Source organism: Aristolochia californica, unplaced genomic scaffold (assembly GCF_029961685.1).
Source record: "Aristolochia californica isolate CCGP_79_NKW_82.1479 unplaced genomic scaffold, dmAriCali1.0.hap1 SCAF_12, whole genome shotgun sequence".
Classification (NCBI taxonomy): domain Eukaryota; kingdom Viridiplantae; phylum Streptophyta; class Magnoliopsida; order Piperales; family Aristolochiaceae; genus Aristolochia; species Aristolochia californica.
Window position 1 is genome coordinate 14,721,683 of NW_027181793.1, and position 25,147 is coordinate 14,746,829.

Sequence of the window (25,147 nt, forward strand, 5' to 3'; positions counted from 1 at the left end):
GTGCTGCTTCCCTCTCATTATTTTCTATTTAAACTTTAGGGTTAGGTTAATTACAATACATCCCATTGGCTAAATATAGTACAACCCAACCCAATTAATCCCTTTCTAATTAACCTATTTACATGTAATTATCTATACAACAAATGTTAACATAAATCCTATCTTATATAAATTCCAATGTATGGTAACATTCCCCCTCAAATTGATGCTGGGAAGTCAACCAACAACAACTAGAAAATTATGTCAGGATTAAGGCATTGCTTTAGTGAAGACATCAGCCACTTAAAGATCTGAAGAGATGTACGAAAGAGATATTACCTGGCGCTCCAAGGTATCGCAGATAGAATGACAATCAACCTCAATGTGCTTGGTGCGCTCATGGAAAATAGGGTTGGTAGCAATCTGAATAGCACTCGTGTTATCCGCATGGAGAGGTGTAGAGGTAGTCTGAGGAAACTGAAGCTCAGCAAGAAGACCGCGTAGCGATATAATTTCAGAACACGTAGTAGACATGGCACGATACTCGGCCTCAGTAGAGGACTTGGACACCCGGTCTTGTTTCTTACATTTCCAAGGAATCAATGCATCCCCTAAAAACATACACCAACCTGTAGTAGAGAGACAGATACAGGGGCACCCAACCCAATCAGCATCACTACAGGCAAAAAGTTGAAGCGCGAAGCTTGTTGGAAAGAATAACCCACGAGTAGGAGAACCTCGCAGATAGCGGATGATGCGCTGAACTGCCACAAGATGAAGATGCTGAGGAGAAGACATAAACTGACCTGATGAACAACATAGGAGATATCGGGGCGAGTCGTGGTCAAGTATATGAGACTCCCAACCAAGGTCGATAGATAGTAGGATCATCAAGAAGAACCCCTTCATCTTTCCTGTATTTGACATTTACCTCCATAGGAGTAACAACTGAAGAAGTATCCTCCAAACCAGCTAATGTGATAGTATCTTGAATATAAATATGCTGGTTTAAGAAAATACTGTTGGCCCGATGATGTACTTCCAACCCTAAGAAGTACTTGAGCTGGCCAAGATCTTTCATATGAAAAGTTGCATGCAATAACTGCTGAAGCTTAGTAATCAGGTTAGAGTCAGTGCCAGTATTGAGAATGTCATCCACATAAACCAAGAGAATGACCATGCCCACCGCAGACTTGTGATAGAAGAGAGATGAATCATATTGACTTTGTGTAAAACTGGAGAATAAGTGTACAACAAAACTTCTTAAACCAAGTCCGAGGAGCTTGCTTAAGCCCATATAGAGAACGGCGTAGCTTGGAGACATCATCAGGAGAAGAAGTAGTCATACCAGAGGGATACTTCATGTAGATTCTTCACATCCATCTGATGCAGTGGCCATGACTGTGAGGCTGCAATAGCTAATATGGTTCAAACCGTGGTCATCTTGGAAACTGGAGCAAATGTATCCTCATAATGAATCCCATATTCTTGCTTGTTCCCAAGGGCTACGAGGCTGGCTTTGTATTAATCCAAAGAGCCATCCGATTACAGCTTTACAGAGAAAACCCATTTACTCCCAAGAGACCTTATAACAGGGGGGCAAATAACAATATCTCAAGTGTGATTCTCCTCAAAAGCTTGTAGTTCTGTTTACATTGCCTTTTGCTAACACTCATGTGCCATTGCCTATTTGTAGCAAGAGGGAATGCAAATAGATGATAAAGTAGTCGCAAGAGAGACAGTGGAGGAGAAACCATACCTATCAGGGAGCGAGAAGGGCGAGTAGACCGATGAAGAGTGGTAGAAGAAGGAGCAGAGGGAGGATCAGAAGTAGGCGCTAGGTCAGGATCATGAGGGGGCACAAATGAAATGGAATGAGACTCATCAAAGCTAGGCAGAATAGATAAAGATGCAGATGGCAGCACAACATGAGAAGGAAAGAAATATTGATTTTCAAAGAAAACGACATTCCTAGAAACACAGATACGATGAGCATCCGAATCATAGCTATTGGAATATATGATGTAATTAGGGTGGCACTGATGTAATTAGTTTACGTTTCCTGTCTCTTCTTCACTCTTATGAGGGTGAAGGGTATACTTGTAATATTGGTAGTTTTGATGTCTATAAATATACCTTATGGGGGAGGGTTTGGATCACGTCCATAACCTCTTCTCCTCCCATTTTCTCCCAATGGTGTCTCTCTCATTTTTCTCCATGACCTAAATTCACGGAGTCCTGAAAATCAACAATAGCAAACATAACCTTTTTGAGAAATAGCATAACCAAGAAAAGCACACGTATCTGATTGGGCTGTAAGTTTATGTCGTTCATGAGCAGGTAGATACACAAAACAAACACAACCGAATGTCCGAAGATCAGCATATGACAGAGAATAACCAAATAACTTAAAGAATGGAGAAACATGATGCAGTGTAGGAGAGGGCAAGCGGTTGATTAAATGAACCGAAGTAAAAAGTGCTTCACACCAAAAACGAGGAGGAACAAATGATTCAAGTAAAAGAGTTCGGACCATATCAAGAAGATGATGATTTTTCTGCTCAACAACGCCATTTTGTTGCGGTGTCGAGGGACAAGAACGCTGAAAGATGATACTTTTCCTTTGAAGAAAATCCTGGAACTCATTAGACATGTACTCGCCTCTAGAATCAGAGCGCAGTACCTTAACGTGGGCAGAGAATTGAGTCTCAAGAAGCGCAAGAAAGCGCTTAAATACTACAAAAACTTTAGACTTAACTCGTAGGAAGTAGACCAAAGTAAAATGACTGAAGTCATCTATAAAGGTAACAAAGTACTTATAATGCGCATGAGAGACAACAAGAGAGATTCCCCAAACATCACTATGAATAATATCAAAGCAGTGGGAGACATGAGATGCATGATGAGAAAAAGGTAGAACCTTACTTTTTCCAAGTTTGCATGATTAACACTCAAAAGAAAGATCAAGAGAAGAGCATGTTGTAATTCCTAATAAACTAGAATTAAACATTGTACAAAGAATATCAGAGTTTGGGTGGCCTTGACGTCTATGCCACATCTTAGTGCCATAATCAACAACATTACATGAAAAGGAAAGTAAAGGAGCACGAGGACTAATGGTAGAGAGAAAGACTTTAGTAGAAATAGTCGTCCCACTTTAGGCCCCTTCACGATCACCTTCCTTGACACTTGATCCTGCACAACACAACCAGAGCGAAAGAACTGAACATTACTATTTTTATCAACCAATTGACCAATAAAAAGAAGATTTTTTGAGAGGTCAGGGGACACAAAAACATTAGCTAAGGTAGGGGAAAGATCACCAACAACATTGATAGGCAGAGAGCTGCCATCAGCAGTGTTGATTTTCAGATTTCTATCATATTTTCAGACATTGGAAAGAGACACGGCATTGTTGGTCATATGGTTAGAAGCTCCGGAATCAAAATACCATGGCTGAGTAGAGACTTTATGCTTACCTGAGAGACTAAAAGTAGAAAAATCAGAGATGAACATCTGTTGTACCATTTTGGGGGTGAGTGTGTTGGATTTGTGGGGGCTGTAGGAACAAGAGTTGGAATAATCGGGACGACAATCGACAATGCTGCAGAACTAGAAATACCAATGGAGGCATGATAAGCAATACTCTTCTTATTTTCAGCACGAGTAGGACAAGCTGTGATGAGATAACCTGGTTTCTTGTAGTAGTTTATAGGACTTCTTTGGGCATTTATGAGAAAAAGGACCATAATCTTTTCAATGAAAGCACTGGACATAACTCATGTCCCGACCCTTATTTTTCCCTTGTGTTGCATAGGCCACAGTAGCAGAGGCATCAACATGGGCCTGATGTTCCATGCCAGCCTTAGTAGCAGTGCGTTGCTCCTCCCTAAGAAGTTCACTCAAACATGCATCCAGAGACGATTCATCAAATGAGAACGGGCAATCTCAAACTCGGAATGGAGCTTCATCAAGAATTGATCTCTCTTGCTGGTCTCATCCACGACTTGAACAACAGAGAGAGCAAAAACTGGAACGTTCTCATAAACGATGTCGGTATAGTTAGCCCAAAGCTTTTGAAAACCAGAAAAGTATTCTTCAATTGAAAGGCTTCCTTGTGTGAAGTTAGTCATCTCATACTCCACTTGAAAACGCCGAGCCGTGCTATTTTGATGATAAAACTTGTGGAGGCATTTCCACACATCTGCTGTAGTTTTATAGGGCCTCAGATTAAGAACTAGGTGAGGTACAATAGAGCCAAGTATCCAGATCATGACCCTAGCATCCATGGTGGTCCATTTTGACAAAGCTTTGGCCTCGCGAGGTGTTGGATCACACCCATTCATTCTTTTCCCATGACAAATAAACGGAACTGAAATGCCCAGGCACTGTAGTTTTTACTCGTGAACCATATAGGATAACAATCCAACTTGTTCGTTGACATGATGAAAGACAGTAAGCCGAGAGTAAGAGTTGCTGAAATGCAAGCCCCACAAAGATGTTTTCCGAAGGCAACAAAAATGCTTAAACCCTTGAAAAAAATTCCAAAACTACCAGAACTAAAGTGACCAGACCCAAGGTCACTGAGCTGCTGAACAACAGAGTAGTAGAGCACGTTCAGCCCAGAACAGCAGAGCCACGCAAAAAAAAAATTCGAACAGAACCTTGACTCCTTGAATAGAAACCCGAGCTCCAAGCTCACATTTAACATAGAGCAGCTGAACCACCACGCCCAGAAAAAAAATGTTGGAAGATGTGCTCCAGCCCACAATACCAAGGAAGGCCCACAGGATGGGCCCAAGCCCATAAGTAGGACCCACCATGATTACAACGAGCTGACATCCTTATCACATAAGTTGGAATATCAAGAAGGACTCACAAAGGCATCTTTATCTTATGGTCACGTCCTAGAAGAGTTCTAATTTGAGTTATGTTTGTCTTTTATCTATATTGAGTTATTTAATTATGCTAGGACTTATCTTTAAGTGTTAGAGTTTGGGTGTAATTGGGATAAAGGTAATTTTATTGTAATTGGACTCTACTACCTTCCTCTATTATAAATAGAGGTTCATGTACTTTGATTATAATAAGTTAATGAAGTCAATGAAGTATTTCACTTTTTCATAAATTCAACATGGTATCAGAGCAAGTTCTGTGAGTTAACTTGGTCAACCCACAGAGATAATGAGATCCTTTTCTCTAAACCCTAAACCCGAAGTCTAGGTTTGTAGTTATTTTTTTTCAATCCCTACACCAGTAGTTTGCCTTGCCTTTTTAACGTCTATACTGAGCTTTTCATATTTTAAATTATATATTGACGGCAATATATTTGAGTCTACTTTCCAAGGAAAAAATATTTTTTCCAATCAGAATTATCTAAAAAGATAGATCGATATTTGAATGAGCGAAGGTCAGATTGCAAAAGAGGTTCGAGCAGCGGTAGAAAGCTTCAACTTCCAAGGTCTTTTATGCTATCAAGAACGGGAATTCATATGGAGATATATATATCAAAAGAAATATATATATGTCTATTTTCTTACCTATTCAACCAATTTTCAATCGGATTTTTCTAAAAAGAGAAATCGATATTTGAACCAGCAAAGGTCACATTGAAAAAAAGGTTCGAATAGCAGCAGAAAGCTTCAACTTCCGAGATATTGTATGCTATCAAGAATGAGAATTTATATGGAGAATTATATATGAAAATAAATATCTATAAGTCTATTTTGCTTAAATATTCAACCAATTCATGGTATGATGTTTTTATAAGAAGATATTGATCTTGGAAGAGTCAATGGTCATTCTATAAAAAAAGGAGAAACAATACTTAGTTCAGCCAGATGTCGGAGACCAAAATCTATCAGATTATTTATCCTCTATTAAATTATATTTTTTGAAGACATTTTATACTTGGATGAAATTTATTTAAGTCTACTTTCATAAGGAGAAAATTTCATGTCAATCTGATCTATATTTAAAGATATATTCACATTGGAAGAATCGAAGGTCATGTTGGTATTCTGTTGTATTGAAAATCAGACTTTATGCCCATTGTTTCGCGTCACTTTTTGAGTTGATATATCAGGAAAATATCTCACTTCTCCTTGGTTTGAGGGCTTATTTATACATGTCTATTGTTTTGGCTTATTGCTACATCTATGATATTTGGTTAAAGCTGGGATCACTGCCATTACATCCCAACTTGAGGGGGAGAAGTAGAAGAAGTACAAGAAAGAGGTATTTTATTCCATATGTTGTGGATAAGTTTATGTGACCAAAATATTCAAGAAAGGGGGAGCACAAAAGATGAAACTTCTACATCTAAGAAAAATTATTTATATCGGATTATGATTATTTCATGGGTCCTTCTACAAGGTTTATTATTTTGGTTTGTGTTATATGTGTTAGAAGATGGTAGTGTTATATTCAGTTGCAGCTATTATGTCTCTTTGGGGACATTATTATTGAAGAAGAGGTGGCCTTAGTATCCTTTCTCATACCATTATTTATTTTTCCTCGTAAAAAAATATCAAATGTTAATGGTTGGGATTCCATGATGGAGGAACTTAATACCCCGTAAAAAATTTAAAAAATTTCAACGGTTGGGATTCCATGACGGTGTAACTTAAGACCCCGTAAAAAATATAAAAAATGTCAACGGTTGGGATTCCATGATGGAGGAACTTCATACCTCGTCAAAAATATCAAATGTCAACGGTTGGGACACCATGACAGAGGAACTTATTATTACATCCATGTTATACCCCCCTGAATTGGCCACTTGAGCCCCATGGAAGAGAGCACCAACATGAGGGGGAGTATTTTGGAAGATGGGAGGACTGCCATTTTATACAAAAGATTATATATATCATTTGTAGCAAGCTGGGAGTTCATGATGTTTTCTCACCCCTCACTAGAGGGGGAGTGTTGGAAGATGGGCTCCAGCCCACACGACCAAGGAAGACCCACATATCTAAGAGTATTATAAGATGGGCCACATGACCAAGGAAGGCCCACAAGATGGGCCCAAGCCCATAAGAAGTAGGACCCACCATGATTACCATGAGCTGGCATCTTTATCACATAAGTTGGAAGATCAAGAAGGACTCACAAAGACATCTTTATCTTATGGTCACGCCCTAGAAGAGTTCTAGTTTGAGTTATGTTTGTCTTTTATCTATATTGAGTTATTTACTTATGCTAGGAATTATCTTTAAGTGTTAGAATTTGGATGTAATTGGGACAAAGATAGTTTTTTTGTAATTGGACTCTACTACCTTCCTCTATTATAAATAGAGGTTCATGTACTCTGATTATAATAAGTTAATGAAGTATTTCTCTTTTCCATAAATTCAACAAAATTTTTGTACAAAACCCTTGACTCCTCAAATAGAAACCTTGAGCTCCAAGCTCACGTTCAACACAGAGCAGCTGAACCACCATGCCCAGAAAAAATTTCGATAACAACTCCAAGCTCTGATACCATGACAAAGATTTCTAGGTGAATAAAGGCTGATGAGAACAACCAATAGAGTTGCTAGAGAAAGCAGCAATGGTCACCACTGAAGGCTAACGGAACAGCCAAGAACAAGAGCTCCAAGCTCTGAGTTTGCATGGACAAAAACACTGCCAAAGGATGCAGATGGCACAACCAAGTACAAGAGCTCCAAGCTCTGAGTTCCATGGACAAAAACACCACCACAAGAGGCTGACGGAATAGCCAAGGACAAGAGCTCCAAGCTCTGAGTTCACCATGGAGAGGAAGACACGAGAGGGCCTGGAGAAACTGGAAGAGAGAAAAATGGGAGAGCAGCTTCCCTCTCATTCTTTTCTATTTAAACTTAGGGTTAGGTCAGACCTCTATACATGTAATTATCTATACAACAAATGTTAACATAAATCCTATCTTAAATAAATTCCAACGTATGATAACAAATTGAAGACTAGAGTTTTAGGATTCATCGAGAAATATAAAAAAACTTAGTCTATGTAAAGAGAGTTGTCCACTCCTTCCAAAATTTGAGGTTGTTGAATTTATGGAAAAGATAAATACTTCATTGACTTATTTAATTAGAGTACATGAACCTCTATTTATAATAGAGGAAAGTAGTAGAGTCCAATTACAATTAAACTACCTTTGTCCCAATTACACCCAAACTCTAACACTTAAAGATAACTCCTAGCATAATTAAATAATCTAATATAAATAGAAGACTAACATGACTAAAATACTTTTAAACTGAAACTCTTCAGTGAGACCTCCTTCCATAATAATTTTGGCTCTATAAGACTTCTTCTTGTGTAAGATTCATCATGCCACCTCACGCGATCATGGTGGGTCTCACCAGCTCGTGTGATCATAGTGGGTTCATATATTATAGGCTTGGGCCCATCTTCCAACATTGTTGAATATGTGGGTCTTCCTTGGTCATGTGGGCTTGGGCCTATCTTCCAACACTCCCCCACATGCTGGCGGTGAGAGAACATCATGAACTCCTAGCTTGCTGCAAATGATGTATATGATCTTCTCATAAAATTGGCAGTCTTCCATATCTTCCACCACTCCCCCTCACACTGGTGCTTTCTTCCATGAGGCCCAACTGGCATCAGATAAGTGAGAGTAAAATCACTCCAAGCCGTATGACATCACTCCATACTCCAGTCATAACCCATGCTAGATGTAGGGCACACTTCTATCATTCTCAGGTAGTGGCACTCCTATCTTTCGCATGTAGTGGGTCTATATGCAGTGCTCAGAAGTGTAGTAAAACTCCTCCATCACCGTATCCCTTCACAGGACAACGACTCGCAAGTGGTAGGAGTAATAAATGCCAATTAAGGGGGGTAACATATATGTACTAATAAGCTCCTCCATCGGGCACCGACTCTCACAGGTAGAAATGGGTGATAAATTCCTGTCATTCACAAGATGACGATAAAATAACGACGGGTATATATATCTCAAAGGACTTAAAACATCGAACCATGATGGACTTAAACTCCCAACCGAAGCAACACGCAAGAGGTTGGCCCAAAGAGGTATGTGAGAGTCAAATAAAGGATGGTAGGAGAAAAACTACCAAATAACCAATGGGTAATGGGTAAAGAGGAAGATAGGATGCTGAGGACACCACTTCTTCAATATTAATATCTTATCCAAAGAGACACAATAGATGCAGCTGAAATGGGCCTGGGCCCATATAACATGAACTAAAATAAAAATCCTTGTAAAAGGACCCATGAAATAATCCCATGTGAGTATCTACACCAAATAATATGCTGACCAAGGAATATGTTGCAAATACCTCAAAATAATACCAGCCGAAGAAATAAAATCGAGTCAAGCAGAGTCAGGTATCACTAATAATTACAACAATTATTATTGTGAGTCAGGATTCTTGGTATTCAATTTTTTTTGTTGCAAAATTTTCTTCTTAGATGCAAAAGCTTCATCTTTTGTGCTTCCCTTTTCTTGAATATTTTGGTTACATAAAACTTACCACAACATATGGAATGAAATACCTCTTTCTTGTACTTCTTCTACTTTTCCCCCTCAAGGTGGGAGGTAATGGTAGTGATCCCAGCTTGAACCAAATAACATAGATGTAGTAATAAGTTCATCAATAACAACAACTCAAAAAGTGACGCAAAACAATCGACTTAAATTCGGATTTTTCAATGCAATAGGATAACCTTTGATTCTTCCAATGCGAATATATCTTTACATATAGGTCAGATTGACATGAAATTTTCTCCTTATGAAACTAAACTTAAATAAATTTCATCCAAATATAACTTTTCTTCATAAAATAAACTTCTATTGAGATATCTAATTTGATATACTTCAGTCTCTTTAATCTAGCCGAACTAAGTACTCATTCTCCTTTTGCTAGCATGACCATTGACTCTTCCAAGATCAATATCTTCATATAAAAAAATCAGACCAAGAATTGGTTGAATAGGTAAGAAAATATACTTACAAATATTTCTTTTGATATATAATTATCCATATAAAGTCTCGTTATTGATAGCATAAAATAACTCAGAAGTTGAAGCTTTTTGTTGCTGTGTAATCTGACCTTCGCTGCTTCAAATATCGATTTATCTTTGTAAATAACTCCGATTGGAAATAATAATTTTTCTTTGGAAAGTAAACTTGAATATCTTTCTGTCAATATATAATTTTCAATATGAAAATCTCAGTGTAGAGGTGAAAACATAAAAAAAATAATGGATATAGGGACTAAAAAAAAGATAAATACGAACCTAAACTACTAGAGATAATAAATCAGAAAAGTTCACATTACCTCTGTTGGTTGATCGAGTCAATTCACAAAACCTGCTCTGATACCATGTTGAATTTATGGAAAAGAGAAATACTTCATTGACTTATTTAATTAGAGTACATGAACCTCTATTTTTAATAGAGGAAGGTAGTAGAGTCTAATTACGACTAAGCTACCTTTGTCCCAATTACACCCAAACTCTAACACTTAAAGATAAATCCTAGTATAATTAAATAACCCAATATATATAAAAGACTAACATGACTAAAATACCTTTAAACTGAAATTCTTCTGTGAGACCTTCTTCCATAATAATTGTGGCTCTGTAAGACTTCTCCATGTGTAAGACTCATCATGCCACCTCATGTGATCATGGTGGGTTCCACCAGCTCGTGTGATCTGTTATGCACGTAATAAAATTATTATTTTAATTATTTTTCTTTAATTTACTTTATTTTATTTCAGTTTTAGGCTATATGGGTATTTTTAGAATATTTCATTTATAGGGGTATTTTTGTAATATTTTATCTTAAACCTTGTAAGGGTGAACCCTAATTAAGGGGTAAGAGTAATGAGAAAGACAAGCATTAATTTAGGTTAAACAGGGTTTTGAATTCTCCTCAACGAGCTTAGGGGTGTGCGTTCTTCTTAACGAACCTAGGGTTGTCTTTCTCTTCTTCTTCCCTACGAATGCATGTGTTAGATCCGAGACCATAACAACTGGTATCAGAGTGGGAACACAACGGGCTATTCTATATCCCAAGAAGAATGGATTGCCATACTCGATTCATTGGAAAAATTATGCAAACAAGTGGGATAAATACACGCATGGTATGACTCTTCCACATGGTATGAATCTTCCATTGAATGTTTTGAAAGGGAGAAACTCGCTGCTACAGAAAAGAAGGTCATACGACCTAAATTCTCCGAGCACGAAAAATTCATAGAACGAGAGGTAACAGACGCTCTCTCGGACGGGAATCCTCAACTCATTACTACGATAGATAAAATCACTACCACAGTAGCGGGCAGGAGACCCAAGAACTCAGAGATCCCTTTATCTCTCCTGTGGCAGCGAAATCCAAAATTGGGGACTTAGAAATTCCTTCGTTGGAAAATCTAGAATGGGGTTCGATATCAAACCCTTTATCACGGGAAGACATATGTCTTCCACAGGTGATGCACACCACTCCGAGATACCTCCCTCTCAGAAAATTGACAAGTGGAGAATTCCCAAAGGGGTGCTGGTCACAGTCGAAAAAAGCCCAGCGCAATGCCTTTGCGTCGGGGTCCGTAGTTCTGGCAGCCAGCATGGCGAGGAGAGAAAGGAAGAAAGGGCGACGAGAGCAAAGGGAACCAAAAACGCCTCTCAGACCATGTGACAGAAAAAGAGGAGGCTCCGGCGGGGCCGTCCAACAAAATTCCGGGGGGATTTGGCTTCTGGCCAATAGCTATCACACTCATTCTACCTCTCGGCAGACCGGCGGGAACCCATTTTCCAAAAATGTTGGGGTAAGTCTTTGTGACCTATTAAATTCATTCAATCTTATGGGAAGATGGGGAAAATAATTTTAAGGAAAAATTGTTCTTCCATCTTTTGGGAATTTTCAACGGGCTTCTGTTAGCCATTGGGGAAAGGGAAGGTTGGAAGGCATGAAATTGGAAGGGACGTGATTGAAATTCCTTCACATTTCATACAATCAATAGAGAAACAATGCACATTGCATGGAATTCCGGCTGGTGTGTACGTATTCCGAGAGGGAATTTTTCTGGGGATGTCAGGAACGACAGAAACTTTTTTTTGGATGTTGTTTTATTTTTCTACTGTTGAAAACAACAGTAGTGAGCCTCTTCCAATTTCTGCTGCACGCATGGATGAAGGACATGTTTCATATTCTTTGCTGAATGGAGATAGAATTCTTTTGGGTAGTCAAATTGACAATGAGGTGCTGATTTTTTTTTTTTTGGACAAATTATAATGTTGTGAATGCACACTACAACAGTGTGTCTGTTTTATACATGGAGAATTCTAGTCTCCTGTTTTGGATAACAATGTTGCGGTGTTTGTGGAGAGCGTTCGGAGTTGATGAACAAGGTTATATGAAGTATAAAAATGACATTTTGCCTTTAAATACTAGAGTTAAAGATATTATAGGAAGAATGCCTCTGGCTGAAAATATCGGTCAGGTGCCACAAGCCGATCGATTTGTGCTTTTTCCAGAAGTCATGTGCAAGTTCTTCATTGGAAGTGTATGCTCCAGATGGGGTCGTTGCTACGAGAGTTATAGAAAGGTTCCAAAGTTTGTCGAGGAGAGGACAAAGATCTTCTCTGGGTTACATGGGGAAATCCTTCAAGGAGGACGCCTAGGTGCTCCTTTTGTTGCTGGCCAAACGAAGGTTGCTGCCTGTGTGAAGCACTTTCTTGGTGATGGTGGCACCCAGAAAGGGATCAAGGAGTACATCACCATAATCAACTTCCAATCATTTGCCAAATTGCCTAGTCTAAATGTGGATGTTTGGCATGCCATGATAGTTGGATTCTGCCAAACCAGGAACGCAGGGGAAGCACTGGGTGTCTTTAAGGAGATGGCAAAACAGCAAGGGAGGAGACAGGAGGAAGCTGCTGGTTTTGCAACACTTGGGTTCTTCCACAAATTGTTTTGTGCTGCTGCTGGGAGCGTAACAGAGCATCGTGATTTTAGGGGCTTGATCTCTCGTAAAAAAATTGAAGAACTCTGTGCTGATCTATGGGAGCAAGATCTTGATCCTGTAAAAGAAGTGCTGATAGGTGGTGCAACTCGGGTGCCTAAGTTGCAGGCTAAACTTCAAGAAATTTTTGGGAGGAGGGATTTGGACAAGCCCCTTGATGCAGATGAGGCAATCATACTTGGGGCAGCTCTTCATGCTGCAAATTGAAGTGATGGAATCAAGCTGAACTGTAAACTAGGGATAATTGATGGTTCTTCTTATGGGATCATAATGAAATTGGATGGTCCAAATCTCTTAAAAGATGAGAACTCGAAATAGCTACTGGTACCAAGAATGAAAAAACTCCCCAGTAAGATGTTCAGGTCTATTAAGCACAACAAGGATTTTGAAGTTTCACTCAGCTATGAGAATGCCAATGAATTACCTCCGGGGGTTCCTTCAGAAAAAATTGCTCATTATGTTGTTTCTGGTCTGTTAGCTGCTAGTGAGAATTATTCATCCCACAATTTGTTGTTGTGGACTCAATAGCACACCGAGTCACACAACGAAGGAGTCAATAACTCACTGAGTCCATTAGTTATAATTATATTGGTTTAAGTAGGATTTATTTTGAATTTTGTAAGGAGTATGGTCGTAGGGGCAATATTGTTATTCTTTTAGCCCTAAAACACTTATGACGTCAACCCTATTTAAGGGGCAATGAAATAGAGAAAAGGTAAGCATTGAGAATTAGGTTAAATAGGCTTGGGACTCACCTTGACGAGTTCTAGGGTTAGAGATCTCCCTTGAGGATCTCAAGGTTAGGGTTTCCTCAAAAACCTACGTATCCCTTCATCCTCCATTGATCATCAACCTCATACATCCTCCATTAACCCATACCGAGCAAAGGAGAGAGACTTCCTGTCCCTTTCCGAGTTCAAGGAGAGGTTTCAGTCTTCTCTCCATCAACACAACGAAGAGAAGGTTTCATACCTCTCTTACCGAGCCAGAGTTGAAGAATTGCCTCCCCTACATCATCGAGCAGCATCAAGCAGGACTCTTTCTAACCTTGAGTCCAACAAGAAGCTGGGAAGGAGCCTTCCCAATGTAGGCCAAGGGCCACTCCAAGCTAGGACCACCATCCTAGCATGAGCACCAACAAGAAGAGGGTTGAAACCCTAATTGCTGTGATCAAGAAAAAGGTAAACCTTTTCCTATATCATTCACGTTAATAGTTATTCCTAGCACTATATTGCATTCATCAAGAGAGAGCTTTGAATCACGTGAGAAAGATCAATCAAAGAAGGTGTTTTATACCACCATTATCGAGTCCAACAACACATCATCAATGCTGGAGTCCCAAATCCCACGCCGTGTTACTCGATCCATGACCTGGGACCGTAACATTTGTCTTCCCCAATCAAAGCAAATCTGCACTTTTCTCAGAGTAGAAGTTGAGAAGTCTCTTTTGATCGTGCGAAGGCTGTTATTGAGATCTTGGAGTGGGAATAAAGTACAAATCTGATGGAAGTGGTGGCTGTAAACAAGAGTAGTTTTATTACAAGGGAGACACAAATTGGCAGTGCAAACGCACAATGTTCTGTCACCAGTGGAGAATTGACTTCTTTGGGTGCATAGAGGACATTAAAGTGCTGGACAGCTATCACGTTGGGACACTGGATTTGGGGATATCTTGCAGTACTTATGTTCTTCCACCAATTATTTTGTGCTGCTACTATGGCACTACAACAACCAGTGCTGCCACCAGTGGCACTGCTGAAACCAGTGCTGCCAACCAGCCAAGCAAACAAGGCTGTTGTGGCAGTCCAGCCTACACGGCTGCCAGCCAGCCAAGCAAATAAGGCTGTTGTGGCAGTCCAGAATACACTGCTGCTAGCAAGCCCAGCCGAGGTGCTTCTTGAGGATGCAGTTGGCTATTTGCATGCAATCAAGGCACTAACCCAAAGTGCTGGAAAAGGGAAGTATGATTCTAGTGGTGCTGAATCTAGTGCTTATGCTTCGTCAAGGGGGGGGGGGGGGGGGGGGGGGGGGGCACTTTATCCACTTTGTAGGAGATCTTACCTTAGTAGGTGCTGAACTTGATCAATCTGTGATTGGCATAGTGACTTTTTTTCTGCTCATGGTCTGGATTTGAAACGTCAAAGGTGAGTTCCCTACTTAGTTCTGTTAATGAGATGGAAGATATATTGCAACAGGACAGAAATGATTATGAAAGGGCCTTCTATCTTTGTTGTACTCCTTCATTGGTCTCATTGACCTCTCGCATGGTCAGTAAGGGTGCTCGATTGCTTCTGCCACTAACTGGCTCCAATACTGTTGTAATTGCTGTTTTTGACAATGAAGGGGTTGATAAGTGTGGGCAATGCAACTTTGCCAATGGGGGGCTGCCATGAGAGCAGTTTCACACCAGTCCTGGACTGATGGAAAAAAAATTGCTACTAGGGTGGAATGCTCCAGTTTTGGGTTTCCAGAGGGTGGACACAGCTACTGCAGATGCTACTTGGGAACATGTGGAGACATCAGCATGCAGGCCCTACTTTCGAGTTTGAGGACAAACTCTTTCTCCCAGGGGGGTGTGATGTTATGCACATAATAACATTATTATTTTAATTATTTTTCTTTAATTTACTTTATTTAATTTCAGTTTTAGGCCATAGGGGCATTTTTGGAATACTTCATTTATAGGGGTATTTTTGTAATATTTTATCTTAAACCTTGTAAGGGTGAACCCAATTTAAGAGGTAAGAGTAAAGAGAAAGACAAGCATTAATTTAGGTTAAACATGGTTTTGAGTTCTCCTCAACGAGCTCAGGGGTGTACGTTCTCCTTAACGAACTTAGGGTTTTCAAGCTACCCTTTGGCTTGATTTTCGTCTTTCTCTTCTTCATCCCTACGAATCCATGTGTCAGATCCGAGATCATAACATGATCATGGTGGGTCCATATCTTATGGGGTTGGGCCCATCTTCCAACACTCTTGAATATGTGGGCCTTCCTTGGTCTTATGGGCTTGGGCCCATCTTCCAACACACTTGGATATGTGGGCCTTCCTTGGTTGTGTGGGCTTGGGCTTATCTACCAATAGAGGTACAATACAAACTTCAAGCTTTAGGACATAACTTGCTTTGAAACATGTTTTCACACAATCATATACAAATTTCACATATATTAGAATCACTTTTAGGACCATTCATTCCCATGCTCTAAAAGTATATTAGATGAACTGACATTAGAATGATCGATCAACCGAAAATGTATAGACCAAAATTATAAAGTACGATCAATTAACCTAACTTGATAGATCGAATTCTATTGGCCCAGGTGGCTTCTCAAGATAAGGGGGGAGGGGGGTGGGGGGGTGATGCACTTCACCTTAAAATCTGTTTCATTCTCAACCATTGCTCTTCATCTCTTGACAACAACAAAGACATCAGATTTGATTTTAGGAAATAAACCCATACTTTTCTGCTTGCATCATCGATCAATGTCACATAGTAATTAGAACCACCAAAGGAGTTAACAGATGAAGGTCCCCACACATCTGTATGTACCAACAACTATTTTGTCGTCTTTTGCTGCTTTCCGGCCTTAGAAAAGCTAACCCTTTTCTGCTTGCCAAAAATACAACCTTCACACACTATTATTTATAGATTTCAACCATGGTAGCTTCCCTTTGGAATGAAGCATTTTCATTCCTATCACTCTCATGTGACCGAGCCTATAATGTCACAAATCAAAACTACTAACAACATGAGCAACAACAACCGTGTCTCTGCAACTAGAAGTGATGTAAAGAATTCCAGTTTTAACTCCTCGTGCAACAACCATGGCTCCCTTAGTGACTTTCCAGGCAGCACCATTGAAAGTCACATTATGTCATCCATCATCAAGCTGCCCTACTGAGATCAGATTACGCATTAGTTTTGGCACTTGTCTCACCTTGTCAATTTTCCACACCGACCCATTTGACGTCGTCAAACTGACATCACCAATACCAAAAATATCCAAAAGTTCTCCATAAAAAAAATACGCCTTCATGTGATTTCCTGTAACATAGTTCTCCATGATCTCGCGGTGCACAATGGTGTGAAAAGAAGCTCCTGAATCTAACACCCAAGAGTCAATAGGGCTATCAACCGACAAGAGTAAAGGATCATGTACTTCTTCAGTCATCGCATTCGTAGTGTCATTTTTCTTTTCATCCTTCTTCGACGCTCTGCCGTTCTTCTTTATATGACCAAACTTGCCACAATTCCAGCATTCCACATTCCTTCTGAATTTGGACTTGCTTCTTCCATTCCTTGACTTCCATCTACTATTGCCCTTGTTGGAATTCCTCTCGAAGTTTTTGCCCCTAGTATTGGCATTTCGGGCAGAATTAGGTGTCGACGATTCTTTGGAGTCCTTTCAACGATCTTCTTCAGCAAGAATAGTATCCCGAACATCATTAAAGATCAACTTCCCGTTGCCTAAAGAGTTGTTGATCACAACCCTCATAGGTTCCCAACAATTGGTAGAGATGCCTACAGAATTGAACAATTTTTTAATGAGATATACTTTATTATTTGTGGAAGGCTTCTCATACATATCAGGCAGAATCTTCATCATTCCCGCTATGGTTTTCTCCAACACCATGTTGTGAGCGACGTTCTTCGAAAATGTCAATCGGACCACTCCCAACACCTGTCTATCAAGGAGATTCCACTCATCATCTTTCATGCCTTCTGGTTTCATATCTAGAAGTGGTGAGTGCAGTTTTTTTACTATACAAATAATCTTTGATTTGCATCCTCTAGAATACAAAATTCATACTATCAAACTTGTTGATTCCAAGTGCCAATCCTTCTCCGCTAGCGATTTCTCTCAATCATGAACCAAGCTCTAATACCACTTGTTAGAAATTAGATGCCCTAATTCAATACTAAAGAGGGCAATAATAATCGTAGAAGAAGTAATCAAACATGAAAACACAAGATTTATATAGGTTTGCCTCAAGGTGAGACTATGTCCTGTCTTTTGCCACTGCAATAACTCACTATAATGATGAAGTAGCTTACAAGAGAAATAACTTTTCTCTCTTGCAACACAGGATCCTCGATGATAACCCTAGTAGCGGTACCCCCAAATATAAAGAGAAAACTAGGGCCATCATAATACAAGAGTTAAATTTCCAAACTAACCTTAATTAAACAACAATCAATATATCATGAACATTTCGTGGGCTCCGCCCCCCTTCCAATCCCCACTAAGCCCTTACCGTGAAGGTTGATCCGCGTACCGACCCAGCGTAAGGCGTTAATTAGGCTCCACAACTTAACAATCATAAGGTAGATATGGAATATCCAAGAGTGGCTTTGTTATACACTCTAGACACTCCAAAAGAAAAGATGCATATCCTTTCTCAATTTTGAATTATTGTTTGAAGCTATGAGAAGGTAGGGAATGCATCAATATATGAGCAAGGAAAACTACTCATTTAAAAGTTTTTCTCTTCTATGTTTTAGTGAGTAGGCCTTGTCCCTTTAAGGTTAGTTGTTCTAGTTAGGCATGGGTGGATTCATTTCAATCCCATCTAGTGATTAAGATTAGCATGGATTTCAAAATATGAGTTCGGAATGTCTATGTTGACATGAGTCAATCACTTTAGCAATAACCACTTAATTCAAAAAGAAGTGTGGATAAAGAGGGATCTCATTACTACAATATGGTCAATCTTACTTAAGAACAACCAATGTTATTTCCAACATATATTAAATAAATTAAAATTGGACTGGAAAAAAACAAATATTTCCTTGACATGTCACTGGCCAATGATTGTCTAATAGTCCTTAAGCCAGTGGTAACTAAGCGCTAGTTTTTATAGGATTTTGTTTACATAGAAATTCCAAGTCTATATAAACTTGGCAAGGATAAGTATATGAGGTTAAATGATTAAAATACTATTGAATAAATCCTCAAAACCAATTCTCATATAATAAATCTCTAAATTGATATGAACATCAAATTTAGAGTTCAATTTGCACAATTCATGTTAGACAAACGATTAAGGTGATTTTCATTTAATATATAGCTTGGCTCGGACAATTCACTCTTTGTTTGAAGATCAAATGACCCAAATCTATTTGGGTCCCATTGACTCATCTTTTGAAGACAAATTTGGGTTTTTCCTTTCATCTTCTCTAATGCATAATGACAAATGGTTCCACATTTATAACATGAATCATTATGTATAGAAGTTTTTTTTTACCTTTGTCACATTTTTTATGAGAAGTACTAGATTTTTTTTTCTATTCTAGTGTCATGGACCTTAGCTCTAAGTCTTATTGTTTTTCACATGATATTCTAATTTATCCTGAGTGACTTTTTCTAAAGTTAATTTAACTAAAGCATATCATAAGTCAAGGGTTTTTCTTTTAGCTATACATTTGTGGGATTTTAACGAATTATTTTCTTCTTGAAGTTCTAAAATCCTAGAGCAAAATTTATCATTTTCATTTATCAACTCATGAATGTATGGAGAATGGAGTTCTAGTTTCTCAAGTTATGAGTTGAGCCTATCATTTTCTTTTCTAAGCTCTTCCAGCTAGTTAAAAGACACCCACATGTGGAAGGGTGGCGTGGCTAGTAAATAAGGAAAACTTTCATAGAGATGGCATGGAATTATAATTATACAAGCATTTGTATGTCCTCTTATGCTTTTTTCCTTTTGAAGCATGTAGCCCTAAGGGCAATGTAGTCATTGTAAACACCTTCCCACAACTATAAATACAACCTCATGGCATGGGGTAGAGAATTCAAGCCTCTTCCTCTTAGCTCAAATTCGTCCTTATACCTCTCTCACTTTTCCTCTTCTTTCTCTCCCTTTGTTTCTTTTCTCTTCTCTCCCAAGAGCTAGACTTCCTTTCTTCTCTCCTTCCCTTGAGATGTCTTATGTTTATGTGTTGCCCCTAGAAATCAACATCGTATCAGAGTGGACAAAGATATGAATGGAAAAAGGAGAAGAAATAGAGAAGGAAGGGAGGAAGAAGAAGAAGAAAAAGAAGAAGAAGAAGAAAAAGAAAAAGAAGAAGAACAAGAAAAAGAAAAAGAAAAAAAAAGAGTTTGTTATTTTTCCATTTAGTCTTCTTTTCCTAATTCCTATTTTTCCTAGGATATAGCACTCTCTTACCATAATTTCATATATAAAATTACATAAAGGTGAAAATATCTTTGACTTTAGTTTCTAAATAAAAAAGAATTGTTGCAATTAGAGTTTTCTAGAAAGAAAAATTGACATTTGAAGTAGCAAGGGTCAAACAACATAAAATTTTTTTGTAGTAGTAGAAAGCCTCAAATTTTTGAACGGTTTGTACCAATATTATTGAGAATTTATATTAAGAATTATATCTCAAAAGAAAGGTATGTGAGTCTAGTTTCTATCTCAATAAACTGTTTTTTAATCTGATCTTTCTAGAGAGAGATATCCATATTATAAGAATCAAATGTCTTGTTGGCAACTTGCTGCATGCTGAAATCCAAACTTAAGCAGATTTTTTTGCTTTACTTTTGAGTTGTTAATATTGGTTATATTTTCTATTTGTTTTCAAATTCTGGTCAAGATTATACCAACTTGAGTTTCTTTGCTTCCTTTAAATTTTCCTTTCTGTAATCTCACATTACATTAGTTTCCTTAAGAGAAAGTCTTTCCCTATATGAATTTAATTTCCTTTTTGACAAAATCTAAATTTTTTTAATTAGAAAGTAATATTTCTTAATTTTAAAATTTAAATATTAGTATCTTAAATCTCCCTTATTCTAGAATTTATGTCTTGAATATTTTCTTTCTAAATTAGTCAAGTTATAAGTTGAATTTTTTGGAAAAGAGAAAAATTTCACTGACTTGATGTAAATTGAGTACAATGAGCCTTTATTTATAATAGTGTGTTGAGGACTCAATAGCTCACTGAGTCACCCAAAGGAGGTGACAATGACTCACTGAGTTAATTAATTTTGCTTTCATAGTTTATATTGCTTTTAAGTACAGTTTTTCATTAATTTTGTAAGGATATAGGTTGTAGGGGCAGAATTGTTAATTTTAATCCCTAAACTCTAATGACGATCAAACCCTATTTAGAGGGTAAAGGAATAGAAGAAAGGCAAGTATTGAATTAGGTTAAACAGGGTTTGAAGTTCTCCTTGACGAGCTCTAGGGTTTGGGAGGTCTCCTTGACGAGCTCCGGGTATAGGTTCTCTCTTGATTTTGGGTTTATTCTTTCCCTTTTGAATTCTGTTTTGCATTGATCTTACCAAAGCCAAGGGGGAAGGTTTGTTCCCTTTTTCCGAGTTCAATCAGAGGCTATAGCCTCTCCTACGGACACATTAGCAAGAGGGGGCTTCTCTCCCTCATTCCGAGCAAGGGTAGGGGCTTCTCTCCCTCATTCCGAGCAAGGGTAGGGGCTTCCCAGCCCTATATTGAGAGCTACCTCCAAAAGAGGTGCTTCAGCCTCTAATCCAGCGAGGAGCAGGATTAGGGCCACCTAATCTCACATCGTGAGTAGAAGCACTTAGCCAAGAGGGTTCTAACCCCTCTCAACATTGAGCAACCAAGGTCCAACCCTTCCTGACTGAGAGCAGCAAGGGTTTCTCAACCCTTATCGAGAACAACAACTAAGCTGTAAAGAAAAGAGACTCTTTTCATCTTTACTAAGAACAACTCTATTACAGTGCTGGATTCACAAATCCCACGCTAAGTTACTCGATCCATGGAAAGGGACCCTAACAACATGGTATCAGAGCAGGGTAACACGGGGGAGCCCAACAATGGTTAGTTAAAAGATTTGATGATCAGAGGGCAGCAGGCATAGGCAGAAACACATGTAGAAAATGAAAGAAAGTTTGCCCTAATCATGGAGAAGTTGGAACAAATACCAAATATGTACCTCCAGATTGATAAATTTTCTGGAATGATGGGAAATATTATGGTTGGAAGAAACTCAACCCAGGAACAAAGTGGAGAGGACAACTCGTACAACAGAGGGGGAGATCAGTTTGCAGGGCGCACAACCTTTCCTAGCCAGACGGGAAATTTCAACCAAGGAGGAGCCACCGTACCAAGGTATACAAAACTTGATTTCCCTACTTTTAATGGGTCACATGACCCCTCGATTTGGTTACATAGGTGTGAAATATTTTTTACCCCACAGAGAACATCAGAAATTAATAAGGGGGGACTGATTGCCTTCCACATGCTCGATGAAGCACAACTCTGGTTTCATCAAGTAGAGTAGGATAGATTGGTGCTGGATTGGGAAGAGTTTAAGAAATTATGCACTATACGGTTCGGTCCTCCAGCCCACAGTAACCCCTTGGGAGATTTGGTGATGTTACGAAAAGCTGGCCCAATGGAACTATATCAAAAACAGTTCCAAGAAAAATTGGCATGAGCCAGTCGGATGGTTCACGTAGACAAGCAAGTCAATTTATTTACGGTAGGCCTTAATGAGTCATTAAGGTTAGAGGTGGAGCTCCACGCATCTGCTGACTTAGCTTGAGCAATGAATCTAGCTCGCACACTGGAAACTCGACAAAAAGTTCAAAACAAGAGGACAACTTGGCAAGGGGACTAGAACACTTCCAATAGTTGGCAAGGGAGGTGCAACACTAACCCCCAGATAACTTTTCTAGCAGGGCAACAGGTCAGAAATCATCCCATTACTACTCCTGCAGCAAATATATGACCCAGCAACCCACCCGCCCAGTATATTTGAAAATTAACTAGGTTGGAGATGGCTGACAGCAAGGCAAAGAACTTACGTTACAACTGTGATGAACCATATAGGGCATGCCATCACTGTAAAAGGTTTTTTTGGTTAGAAGTCGATGAAATCACAGAATCACAACAGATTGATGATCCTACTGAGGAAGATACACCAGAAATTTCTCTGCATGCCATTACATACTAGAAATCTGCCAAAACTATGCACGTCTGAACTCAGGTGACACAAAGTTGAAATTCTCCTCATCCTATCATCCTCATACAGATGGCCAAATAGAGGTAGTTAACCGCACTGTGGAAATGTATCTCCAATGTCTAGTGGACGATCGTCCTAAAAATTGGGTTCAATGGCTACCATGGGTTGAATATTATTACAACACTTCCTTCCACACCGCATTGCAGTCTACTCCCTTCAACGTTCTATATGGAAGAGATCCTCCTTGGCTTCTCTTGTATACTCCGGGCTCCACCCGAGTGGACTCTATTGATCAAGCACTCATTGAATGGGACTAGGTGCTACAGAATATTTTGGCTCGCCTCCTCAAAACACAAGTTCGAATGAAGGACTTCTACAAGGGACATTGGGATATCGCATACAAGGAGGGAGACTATGTCCAGTTACGACTCCAACCTTACTGCCAACACTCACTAGCGAGCCAACACTGTCATCAACTTTCTCCAAAGTACTTTGGACCTCTCTCTATTATTCGACGTGTCGGGCCAATCACCTATCAACTGCAACTTCCCGCAACGACCAAACTTCATGATGTGTTCCATGTCTCCTTAAACCCTTTCAGGATCCACCTCCTTCGGCAATCCCGTCACTTCCTCTAGTGGACAATGGACGAGTTATTCTTACTCCAATTACGGTATTGTGTGCCCATCGTATTAATGACCAGTGGAAGATTATAGTCCAATGGAAGGACATCGAACCAGCGACTGCTACATGGGAATAGCTGGCCAACTTCAAACAGGTCTACCCAACTTATGAGCTTGAGGACAAGCTCCTCTTTCTCCAAAGGGGACGGGGGGGGGGGGGGGGGGGGGGGGGGGGGTGCAGATATTGAGGGTTCAATAGCTCACCGAGTCACCCAAAGGAGGCGACAATGACTCACTGAGTTAATTGCTTTTACTTTCATAGTTTATATTGCTTTTAAGTATAGTTTTTCATTAAGTTTGTAAGGATACAGGTCGTAGGGGCAGAATTGTCAATTTTAAGCCCTAAACTCTAATGATGTCAAACCCTATTTAGAGGATAAAGGAATAGAAGAAAGTCAAGCATTGAATTAGGTTAAACTGGGTTTGGAGTTCTCCTTGACGAGCTCTAGGTTTTGGGAGGTCTCCTTGACGAGCTCCAGGTATAGGTTTTCTCTTGATTTTGGGTTTATTCTTTCCCTTTTGAATTCTGTTTTGCATTGATCTTACCGAAGCTAAGGGGGAAGGTTTGTTCCCTTTTCCCGAATTCAATCAGAGGCTATAGCCTCTCCTACATCCACAACAGCAAGAGGGGGCTTCTCTCCCTCATTCCGAGCAAAGGTTGGGGCTTCCCAGCCCTATACCGAGAGCAACCTCCAAGAGAGGTGCTTCAGCCTCTAATCCAGCGAGGAGTAGGATTAGGGACACCTAATCTCACAGCTGTGAGTAGCAGCACGTAGCCAAGAGGGGTTCTAACCTCTCTCAGCAATGAGCAACCAAAGTCCAACCCTTCTTGGTCGAGAGCAGCAAGGGTTCTCAACCCTTACTGAGAACAACAACTAAGTTATAAAGAAAAGAGACTCTTTTCATCTCTATCGAGAGCAACAACTCTATTACAGTGCTGGAATCACAAATCCCACGCCGAGTTACTCGATCCATGGCTAGAGACCATAACATAGTGGAAACAAGTAGAATCCAATTACAATTAAACTACCCTTATCCCAGTTACATCCAAAGTTAAAAAATAAAAGATAAGTCCTAGAAAAATTCAACAACTGAACATAAATCGAAGACTAACATAACTAAAACACCTATAACTGAGACTCTTCTGTGAGACCTCCTCTGAGAATCCTATAAGAATCCACCATATTAATTTTGGCTCTGTGAAACTTCTTGTTGTGAGAGTCATGTAAGACTCTTCCATAGATGCTCTTCAACCCTCCCCCTGGAGCTTGTGTTGATAACTTCAACTTGTAATGTAAAGAATTCTTGGTCTTCACTCTTGGTCTTCAATCTTCATTGGCTAATTTTTTTAATAGATGTGGGAGAGAGAGAATCACTCCTAGTCGTATGGCAAAGCTCCATATACCAGTCAAAATGTTCATAGTCTGAAATATACTCCACTAGATTTTAAAGGCGGAAAAACTTTAGGGCTTCTCAAAGAGACTATTCAATTTTAAGGGTAGCTCAAACACAAATCACCTCTTGGGTGAAGAATAAAAAAC

General features: G+C 39.3%; 2 protein-coding genes across 2 annotated transcripts; both read right to left on the reverse strand.

Moving 5' to 3' along the window:
- Nucleotides 1-282: 282 nt before the first annotated feature.
- On the reverse strand, nucleotides 283-1,303 carry LOC137946592 (uncharacterized mitochondrial protein AtMg00810-like). The gene is made up of 2 exons (XM_068792930.1): nucleotides 911-1,303; nucleotides 283-762 (listed from the first exon to the last, which is right to left on the reverse strand). The coding sequence occupies exons 1-2, from the start codon at nucleotides 1,301-1,303 to the stop codon at nucleotides 283-285; spliced, it is 873 nt and encodes a 290-aa protein (XP_068649031.1).
- Nucleotides 1,304-3,881: 2,578 nt separating this feature from the next.
- On the reverse strand, nucleotides 3,882-4,325 carry LOC137946593 (uncharacterized). Its single transcript, XM_068792931.1, has one exon. It carries the CDS (start codon nucleotides 4,323-4,325, stop codon nucleotides 3,882-3,884), a length of 444 nt encoding a protein of 147 aa, XP_068649032.1.
- Nucleotides 4,326-25,147: the final 20,822 nt, after the last annotated feature.